General features: G+C 42.0%; 2 protein-coding genes across 5 annotated transcripts in view; one reads left to right on the forward strand and one right to left on the reverse strand.

Annotated features, from left to right (window-relative positions):
* LOC127071227 (phytanoyl-CoA dioxygenase, peroxisomal-like) overlaps positions 1-6,308 on the reverse strand; it is a 28,764-nt gene extending 22,456 nt beyond the window's left edge. Inside the window, exon 1 of one of the 2 annotated variants that reach the window (XM_051010266.1) lies at positions 4,832-5,223. The gene's annotated coding sequence lies outside the window, so the exon portion shown is untranslated. Of the gene's footprint in view, positions 1-4,831; positions 5,224-6,165 lie in introns of those variants that run through there. The other variant, XM_051010267.1, reaches the window with a different exon arrangement.
* Positions 19-8,192, forward strand: LOC127071219 (scoloptoxin SSD14-like). Of its 3 annotated transcripts, none has more exons than XM_051010252.1 (10): positions 2,257-3,787; positions 4,165-4,367; positions 5,286-5,522; positions 5,711-5,934; positions 6,223-6,415; positions 6,498-6,698; positions 6,792-7,041; positions 7,167-7,360; positions 7,447-7,687; positions 7,816-8,192. In XM_051010252.1, the coding sequence occupies exons 1-10, from the start codon at positions 3,755-3,757 to the stop codon at positions 8,077-8,079; spliced, it is 2,040 nt and encodes a 679-aa protein (XP_050866209.1). In that variant the 5' UTR covers positions 2,257-3,754; the 3' UTR covers positions 8,080-8,192. The 3 variants fall into 3 exon arrangements, with proteins under 3 accessions (XP_050866210.1, XP_050866209.1, XP_050866211.1); XM_051010254.1 differs by having other exon boundaries at positions 3,450-3,787; positions 5,426-5,522; XM_051010253.1 differs by lacking the exons at positions 2,257-3,787; positions 4,165-4,367 and adding an exon at positions 19-2,218.
* The last annotated feature ends 2,707 nt before the right edge of the window (positions 8,193-10,899 follow it).

Genomic DNA, 10,899 nt, shown 5'->3' on the forward strand with positions numbered 1-10,899 from the left:
AGGGTGGGAGGGAGGGGGGAGAGAGAGAGAGAGAGATAGAAAAGACATGCCCGGCAATTTCCGACGATACTGTTCTGCTGATACACGTTCCACGACGGAAGTATTATCCACTTCTTGGTCCAATTAAGCGCGACGAGAACGAACGACGATATCGCCAAAGCTGCTACCGTCGCGGTACCAGTTAGTGTTAGACGTTCGTTCCAGGGACACGACGATGATACACGATATACCCAACATGTAGGTATTCGCGAAACGCGAGATAATTCTTCCTCCTCTCGTTCAATCCCATCCAGTATTACGAATCATCGAGTTTGGCGTTTGAGAATCGACAATCGGATGGAAAGTGAGAGACGGCTCGTTGTCTGCGAATCCCCATGCGTATCCCCTCTTTCGATTGTCGTCGTTATTATTATCATCGCGATCGTTATCATCGATACTCGCATTCTCGTTGATTCGACGCGTTCCGCCGGAACCTTCCTCGTGTGTCGAAAGGACGATATAGTGATAACGACGGAAAACGTTGAAAACGCGAAACAATGTCTATATGTGTAATGTTAAAAAAAAAAGAAAACAAAACAAAAAGAAAAAAGAAAACAAAGAGAAAGAATGAGAAAAGAAGAAAATAAGAAAAGAAAAGAAACGGAATCGTATCAAATCGAAATCGTTTGATATATCTTTTTTCGTCTTCTCTTTCCTTTCCCATTCCCATTCCCCTTTGTGAAAAGCGTTACGACGAGGAGTGAGAGAGAGAGAGAGAGAGAAAAGGGATAAAAGGGTCGGGGGTATTGACTTTTTCGAAATAAGAATCAACGAAGCAACGAGGCGGTGTACTTGTATCGGACAGCGAGATAAAGCGAGAGAGAAATAGGAATTGTGTCTCGGCTATAGACGTTCTTAAGGTACCGAGACGCGTCGCAAGTGGTTCATTATTCTCGCTTCCCCTAATGGCTTCGCTCGGAGCTATTATTCGTTGCAATTATCTCGCCGTGGTCGTAGAATCGAATCCGTCGTCGGTACGTTTCCCGTTGAATCGGTGGAACGGAAGAAAAAAAAATAAAATGTCGAAAAAGAGGAAGAAGATCGACGCTCGTAAGATTTAATCGTAAATAAAATTGATGTCTATCGGATTTGTTAGTAGAAAAAAAAAAAAAAAGAAAAAAAACACATACCCGCGCGCGCAAGAAAAAAGAAAAGGGAAAAAGCAAAGGAACAAAAAAGCAAGAGGAAAGAGATCGTAAAGATCGTACGCCGGTAACGGTTGGCGTTTCTTAGCGATCTTCTTCGTGAATGAATCCTCACGAACGCGAAGCGCCGCGGCCGAGCGGTTGGTTCTCGGACTCGGAGATATTACCTGTCTGTATACGTGGCTATCCGCTGTCGCCAAACGATGAACCGGTTCAGTGTGGTGTCGACATTTGGGACGATCGTATGCATTTCGAGAAAGCTATGCTCGATCGGGCCTCGCGATCAATGCCATAAAGTCATCTCTCTCGTTTGTCCGGTAAAAAGGAGAAGGGAAATAAAAACGGTGGAAGAATTTGTTCATTTCATTTTGTTATTGCCATGTATCGTTGATTCTTTGCTTTTGCTCTCGCGAGTGTTTTTTATTTAAATCGATCGATTCGTACGACCGATCGTAAAGATAGATGAATTTGAAGGAGATCATGAACGCTTACTTATGCTTTGCTATTCGTCTACGATATAATAAAACTTAACGCGACGAATTCTAACGATACTGTTTTTCTTATTCCTTCTCTCTCTCTCTCTCTCTCTCTCTCTCTCTCTCTCTCCCCCTCCTCTCTCACTCGCTCTCTCAGACCCTTTCTCTTACGAACGGGTACACCGAGTAACCCCCGTTACTTTTATTATTTCTGCGATAATATTTCGTACTGGCTAATTAGTCGGCGCACGAAAACGAAAACGGTCCGGAAGCGTTCGAACGAGAGCGCCATGTGTAACGAAAATCATCGTTCATTCAAGTGTTGACTCGATCAACTGACACCGGCGATAAGTACGGCGAACGTTCGTCGTTCGAAAAGAGAAGCGAGGATTTTGAGAGACGATCGGACGAATTTTTTGAAGTGAACCAACCAAAGTTTTTCCGTTCGAGCAGAAAAATTTAGGAGAAGGAAAAGAAATAGAAGAAAAGGGAAAGGAAAAAAAAAATGGCAAGAAGGAGCAGTCTTATGTGCACGTTCGAACCACCGCAAGAGCCAAGGTAACGAAGCTCTAAGATATTTCTATTCTTTCACGAGCTCTACGATTCTATTTTTATTCGCGTGAACCATCGTAAATACCTGTCGAACCTATCGTTCTTCCTTTCGTTGAGTATCGTCGTTGGTCGTAAGAGGTACGAATTAAAAAGAAAAGCTATATATAGATCGATGTACTTATATAGGCGAGTGTAATATTTTCGATCGGTCAATTTGGATCAGATTCGCAAAGGAGAAAATATCGAACGAAATCGAGGGCAATAAAAGAGATATCGCGTACCCTTCTACTCGTATAGTCCCAATGACTATCTTTTCAATTATTACAAGATACGATAGGGTAACGTGCAATGATGTTACGTAAGCAATTTACGAGTGACTCGATGATAGGATATTCGTTGTAGCTCTTACGAAATGATCAAAAATTAAAAAAAAGAATCAAGAGAAAAAAGATCTTTTTACGATAAAGCAAGTAATTTCAGCGTCTAACAAAATCCAGGAGAAACGTCTATTTCTCTCGAACGTAGTCCAACCGGTTTCTTCGTAAATGAAAAGAAAAAAAAAGATGAAAGTAGCAGACGACGAGAGATCTCTTTGGTCTCTTCGGATCTTCGGAATGAGAAGGAAGAAAAAATCATTCGTCGAAGAAGGATAAATGAAACGAGAGAGAGAGAGAGAGAGAGGACATTCATTTACCAGGCTCGTCACGAGCGTAAGAGAAACGGTCGTAAAACGGTCGTGGGACGGACGGTCGTGGAACGATCGTCGAACGGCCGTGGAACGGTCGTACAGGTTGACGAACCCGCATTCTCTTTCTCCCTCTCCTTCGTTTCTCTTTTTCCCTCTCGAAGCATAGAGGCACGTACTTTAGCCGCATATAAGAGCTCGAGTGACAATGACAATGAGAAAGAATTTTGGGAACGTACGTTCGTTGGACACGTATTGATTTGCATTATTCTCGTCATTTCCGACGCGAACGACTTATACTTTTGTTAACGTCGATGAGATCATCGATCATTCGCCTCGAACTATTTCTAACTATTTAGATGTATATAATTGACCGTATCGAACAACTCCGATCTATTTGCCGATTAAAGGATCCGTCAAAATAAAAAGGAAATATAGTTGAATTTAATTAGGTTCGCTCGGCAAAGCCCTATAACTCGTCTATTAATTAGTTAGCAGACTAACGAGACTACTCGTCTTGTATAGGACGCGTGTGTTCTCTCCACGTGTCGGCGGCGTCAGTAAGCGGAGCCGAGAAACCGCAACGCGAGTTCCAGCCATACGCATGCTCGGTTCGATTTTTCACGGTCAGCTGATGTTCTCTCTCTTTCTCTCTCTCTCTCTCTCTCTCCCTCTCTCTTCTAGGTCACTAGATGCTTCTCCTGAACGTCATTGCATCCGACGTTCGTTCGGTTTCCCTTACACCTGAAATTTTCCTTCGAGTTTCGAGTGCCGAGATACATTGAATTCGTCGAAATGGAACGAAATCCTTTGACGAAACGTCAACGAACTGGATGTAAGTGAGAACGAGACCGTGAATGCAGTGCTTCGAGAGAAAACGTGCATTTCGAGTAAGTTGTCGCGTCGACGAGTAACGCAGTGACGCGACCTGATCGTCCGGTACAGTACCAGAATTTTCAACGATCGATCTTAGAAGGTTTCGTTACGATCGTTCGGATTTTCACGTCGCGAGTTCTTCCGTGGACGAGGATTTTGACGTTTACGCTGCCGTCGGAATAGCTCACACGCAGTTCTCCTTCGAAGTTTCGATCGTTCGGAGAAAGCTTTCGATGGACGAGCTTTACGTATTGGCGCGTTATTTGAAAGGGTCAACAAAATCCGAGTCGTTGCGAGAAAAGTATTTTACCGGACGGTCGATCGCTTCGTATGGAATTCTTCAGGAAATAATATTACGTAATTTTCCCTTTCTTTCCGATTTTTCGTGCAGAGAGAAACAATGACTTCCACCTCGTCGTCCAGTACTACCTCCCTTTGCATAAATGCTGACGGTACTCGACGATACTCGAACGACGGTATCGACAGATGCGATTACCAAGAAATGGAAAACGCCGGCACGGCCCGACTTCTACCCGCGTACAACGGTCCGCGTGGTAAAACGAAAGGATTCCTCGAGAACTTACGCGTTGACACGTGAGTCACGCTTTCTTTTCGAAGAATTTCTTCCTATTCTTACATCGTTTCTTTCTTCCTCACTCTCTTGCACGCGCGCACCTACGACATGCGTATACGTAGACGGATATATAAGCATCGCGTAGAGTCCTACGTTATCGATCCTGGATATGCGACGATCAAGCCGATATCGACATGTATCAAATCATTATTTCGTTGAAATAAATGCGGACAGATGGCGCAGACCGAATCTTTTTTTCTTCTTTCTTTTCTTTTGAGGTTACTCAGTTCGTTACTATGTGCGACGTACGTACGTTTCGCGATGATTTCGATCTTTCAAGATCATACAATAAAGATTCTTACGCGTCCTGATACGAAGTAAAATGAGTAACGATAACGCAACGATTGTTAATAAATGGTACAACGAGAAAATAGCGATGATTGAAATAATAATTACGAATAAGTAAAAAACAAAGATTACGTACTCTGCGAGATCCACGGAACGGTCTATTGCGCACGGTGGCTATTCCATCGAAGAACTGAAACGCTCTCTCGATTATTACTCCTTGCCGAGCTAAAGAGCTCCGATGCTAAAGTCGAAAGTATTTATTAAAACGTATCGCGCAACGCGCCGACCTTTCTAATAATTTATAGATTTTATCAATTGTTCTTGACATATCTAAGAACAGTTAATATATGTGTATTAAGATATGCGTGCATTTAAAATATTCATTTAAGATATGCTAGGAAAAACAAGAAACGAAAGAAAGAACGTTGTAACAACGATATGACGTCTTGTCGTCAACCTGAACACGATGTAAAAAAGAAAAGGAAAAAAAGAGGAAAAAGAGAAAGAAAAAAAAAAAGAGAGAGAGAAAAGACTAAACGAACCACTCGAGCTCCAACGGTCCGTCCGAATGAATGATTATAATCTTTCAGATCTCGTTTTCGCACGAAAGGTGTGATCATAATTGGTATCGTGGTTGCAGTGATCCTCAAAATAATCATTGCCATTGGTCTTTACGCCATTCATGACAGTTTAAAATATCGCGAAAATGAAGGAACTCTATTGCCACCAGATCCGGAGAACAACCAGCCACCTTCTTGGAGCAAATTGAGGGTGTTTAAACGTGGCGCTGTTTGCGCCGATGGTGCACCATGCGCCGTCATTGGCAAGTAGGTAGAACAAAAAGATATTTTCTATAACTTATACGCGATCGTACTTTTTAATAACTTTTATACGGGTCGTACGGAGGTATCGGTTTTCAACTTGTCGATATTAAAAGTTATTATCGATTGAAAGTTCGAAAAAAGGACTACGTCGGTGTCACAATAATCCTACTTTTATTTTTTCCCCATACCAGAAATATCTTGGAAAGAAATGGCTCGGCGGTAGACGCAACGATCGCCTCTATGATCTGCAACGGTCTTGTAAACATGCAGAGCTTGGGTCTGGGCGGTGGATTTCTCATGACGATTTACGATAAAGCCGCTGGTCGAGCTTACGTATTAAATGCAAGAGATAGAGCTCCGTTATTGGCCAACGCGACTATGTACGCTGGCAAACCGGAGCACGTTTCCTCGATAGGTAAATCATCTTCGATGTTTTTGTATTTTCCCTCTCTAACGTGTCGTTCGATAATTCGAGATCTGTCTTTCTAAAAAGGTGTCTTCAAACGTCCCTTACTTTTAATATAGAAAATTAAATTGGACCTTAATTTGCACGTTGATTTATACGTCGGACTTTGTCATGTAATTTACGTTTTAAATATAATCACGTTATCCTTCTCAAAAAAAAAAAGAAAAGAGAAAACAATACCTCGTCGAGAAGATTCGATAAGAAGTCGCTACGTCGTATTATCGTAAATTATTTTAGGACCTCTTTCCATCGCCGTGCCTGGTGAATTAGCCGGTTACGGGGAAGCTCATCGAAGATTTGGCAAATTACCATGGGCGGATCTGTTCGAACCAAGTATAGAACTATGCGAAAAGGGTTACACGTTATCCAAGATCCAGTACGACGGGTTTGGATATAACGAAAAGAATATTTACACGGATCCTACCTTGAGGTAAGTCATTTTCTACGTTGTCACTTTCTCTAGGCTCTTTCGATTACTCGACGATTATTTAACGATATCCTTAAATCCGCAGGAAACTGTTCGTTGATCCAAAAACAAACAAATTCATCAACGTCGGTTCGATCGTAAGGCCCAAAACGCTCTGCGAGACGTTAAGAATAATCGCTAAAGAGGGTGCTTCGGCATTGTACAACGGAACGCTCGGTGAGATCGTTGTGAAGGATCTGCAAAAAAGAGGCAGTATCATTACCATGAAGGATTTCAATGCATACGGGTACGTGTAGAAGATCTAGAAAAGAAACGAGCTGAATGAAAATTTATAACGATCGCAGATCGTAGAGTCTGTTAACGCGGAGTTCTTTCTCAGTGCTACGTGGGAGAACCCAATCGAGGCAGAGTTTTCCAACGGAATAAAGCTTTTTACCCCGGGTACACCGGGAAGCGGGAGCTTGCTCGATTTTATTCTCAACGTTTTCGATGGCTTCCGATTTACGTCGGAGAGTTTGTCGGACTTCAACTCAACGATTCTAACTTATCATAGAATGTTAGAAACTTACAAATACGCCTATGCCCTACGGGGTAACATGGGCGATAAGGATTTCGTGAATATGACGGAGGTACGCTTCTGATTCCAGATATATAACCACAACGTAACACGTTAGAGATGTCGTGCTACTTACAAAAAGGAAAACCTTTCATATACGATCCATCTAACGCTACGCGTATCTCTCGTTACTTCCAGTTAAACAATAATTTAACGTCGAAAGATTACGCGAATCAAATAAGAATGAAGATAGAAGACACAAAGACTTGGAACGATCCGGGACATTACGGGGCTTCCTTCGATAGCGGTGCCGAGGATCATGGAACGGCACATCTTTCGGTTTTAGCGCCAAACGGTGATGCGGTGTCGGTTACCAGCACGATTAATTATTAGTTCGTAATACGTCTATCGCTAACGTTTCGTTTTAAATGACTTCGAGGTAGAACGTTATATCTGAATTGTCCGAATAATTTCGTAGCTTTGGAAGCGGAGTGACGAGCGAGAGAACTGGTATTCTGTTTAACAACGCCATGGACGACTTCGGGATACCATCGAAAACGAATTACTTCGGGGTTCCACCTAGTCCCAATAATTACATCGAACCTGGAAAACGACCGATGTCATCGATGGTACCTACGATCTTGATCGATGAAAATGGTAACGTGAAGATGGTCGTTGGTGCCTCGGGTGGCACTAAAATCACGACAGCTGTCTCTCAGGTACGATAACGATCGAATTTCTTTCTTTTTCTATCTTGCCTTTTTTGCCTTTTCTTACGGTCGTCGATTTCGAAGAGAATCTTACACTTCTTTGGAAGCTCGATGGATTCACGAGATAACTTTGCTAGGTGATCGCTAAAATTCTATGGATGGGAAACACAGTTAAGGAAGCCGTTGATGCCCCAAGAATACATCATCAGCTGTTTCCGGCTGAAATGGCTTACGAGTATGGTATACCCAAACAAGTGATCGACGGTCTGAAGAATTTGGGATACAAAACGTCACGTTACAGGGAACGTGGTAGCGTGGTGTGCGTAATTTTTTGCCACAACGGTACCATCTATGCGAATGCGGATTACCGAAAGGGTGGCGACGTTTACGGAATCGATTGAACGAGCGCCGAACGAATTAACTCGTACGATACTTTTGTCATGAAAAAGAGAAAACGCACGAGTCGTTTTCTAGTAAAATTATTCCCAATTCCAATAAAGAGTTTTACACGCTATCTTCGTCATCCGTCATCCTCCCGTCGATCACAATTTGTCCTATAAATATGTCACGAGTTTCATTCGTTTGAATTAACGTTGACATAGGAGACGCCTTGTCAAAGACTCTTATCTGTCCTTAACGAACGCTTAGCGTCCGTTGAAACGAAATTTAACCGCGATCGTTGTTTCCTCTGATGCACATTAAAAGTAACCGATATACCTATATATGAAGTTGATAAAAATAAAAATGAGCTGGCAATGTGTCAACCGATATCTTATATGTATGTATGTATATAAAGAAAAAAAGAAAAAAAGAAAAAAAAGACGGATAACCCTATGGTTATTCAATCGAAGATAAACGTTCCTCTGTTCTTTCGCCGACTTCGGGGGACACGTCATTCGTTCGTTTCGTCACACGTACGGCCGGCATCCGATCGTTCGCGAACGAGCTTGGCTTTTACGGGCTAGCGCATTTTCAATATCCACCTGAAGTTTCGAGGTTGAAGCCGCTCGCGGTTTGCATAAGGTCACGGTAAACGAGGTCGTTTAATTCCGTCCCACGTCGGTTGTTTACGTCTACGTGAATTAGCTCCGTCGTAGCATCCGTCAGTCGGAGAGTTCTGTCCGAATCTTCGATAAAGTACTCGCTTACGATCTTTTATGCTTTAGAGGGACGCGTACGTTTTACAATATATGCTTAAACTTGTACACGCGTATGTCCGTCGAAATAGGGCCAAACCAGTTTCCGTAGTTTAATCGTCTTTGTTTCGATCGAAGCAGATCGATTAACGGTATTCGCTAGTCGATAACGACACAATCGTCTATCTCTTTTCTATAACGTACGTCAACGTGTATCTCCCTCTCTCCCTCTCTCCCCCCTCTCCCCCTGTCCTAGACGTTCTCCTTCCATCCGCACGCTACAATCCGTTTTAATTATGATTCACGTAGAGGGAGATTACTATCCTTTCTCGTCTCAGCGAGCCAACTACGAGTAGAGTTCGAGAAGAGAGAAGGAGAAAGGTGGACTTTGTATACCGGTCGTCTCGGGAGTTTCGCAAAGATAGCGAATTCTTACGATTAAATTTAAGCGAAAGAATCGCTCGTATTTAGCTCGTACACGAGAACGAAGATAATACTTGGAATCGAACCGGCCTTGGGCTTGAAAACGGGAATTGCGTTGTGACAGTCTTATCTCGATCTTCGAGTGTAAATAATAATATTATTATAGCATCGTTCGCGCGCGAACGACAATGGGCGATTAGTCATAGTGCTGAAATATAATAAATATCTTTTTCGCGCCTTTCGTATGTCTACGTGTATGTACATAGAGTCGACTATCTTGAGCATATTTCCACGTGCAAATGCGATAAGTTAATTTGTAAAAATGACATCTTTTATCCTCGATGCTTCTTTACGGACGAGCGTGACAATCGAATACGTTTGTTCAAGATTATTTGTATTTTCTAAGCATTATGTGGCAATTAAATAGACACGTATACCTAGTTAAATAATGTTATGTCGGAAAAAATATTTTTATGATAGTCGTTCGAAAAGGTTAGTAACGTTGACGAACGAATGTCATAAGGTAAAATTGTAACAACTACTTACGATTCTTTTTGTACATTTATATATCGACGATCGTTGTAATATCACGCTACCTTTTTTTTGTAAATATAACCTCAAACGTGTCGTTTCGAAGCTCGTAGTACGCGTAGCGAGAGCAAGCAACGTTCGAAAAGAGTTTAACTCACCTAGAGAACATTGTTCTTTGACGTCGTTTTAACGTCGAAAAGCCAGAATACTGGAGAGTATGGGATAAGCCTGCGAAATGTATATTTAATAATTACGAATATTACGAACCGATCGATCAAATTATTTAACGAAATCTAAGACGCGCGTAAATTCGAACCAGGCGGGAAGAACGAACTATCGGTAAATACGATGAATTATAGTAGTACTCGGATATTTCCTTCTTTTTTTCTTTCTTGTTTCCTTTTGATCGTTGTTGCAACTATCTCTTATCGACGTTTCCCGTACGACGTATTTATAACCTATCTTTTTCTTTTTTTAATTTAACAACGATGAACGATTTCGAGGAGAAATTTAAATGAGAAAGAAAAGCAATGCGTTCGATTTCTGGAATATTCCCAATAGCAATCGCTGGAACGTAAGTCTCGCGCGATTATCTTTGTACTTGACGATTATTGAATCGATAAAGTGTAGCAACAAGCGTAAGTGATGCAACATTTACGTTTTACTGCAGATAACAAGAAATATTTGTAAGAGACTTGTGTGATAATCGTATTCTAGAATTTTCTCTGCGTAGTACGTTCATACGCGTAGGTATATTGTTTCTTTCCGAGTTACCGTCGATACTCGATAACGATAAAAGTATCTCGACGAATGAATCCTCGAGCGTAACTTTCGAGCCTTTAACGTTTTTTAAACGATCGTACTTGGTAGAAGGAGAAAGAAGATATTTCCGAGGCGTCGAATCGAGAGGATTCGATCGAATTTCCCGTTCAAACGAACATCCTATCTCTCTCTTGCTAAGATCGCAATTAAGAGGGAACATGCGTAGTATGTACGAAACGCGATATTGTTGCGGGACGATAAATATCGCTGCGTATCCGTGCAGAAACGTCGTTAGCGACACCAGCGCACCTATTCGCAGCTATTCGCTTCAGGTGATGTGCGAATGAAGTATCGAAAAGTGTTCTCTCT

This window comes from Vespula vulgaris, chromosome 21 (genome assembly GCF_905475345.1).
Source record: "Vespula vulgaris chromosome 21, iyVesVulg1.1, whole genome shotgun sequence".
NCBI lineage: Eukaryota > Metazoa > Arthropoda > Insecta > Hymenoptera > Vespidae > Vespula > Vespula vulgaris.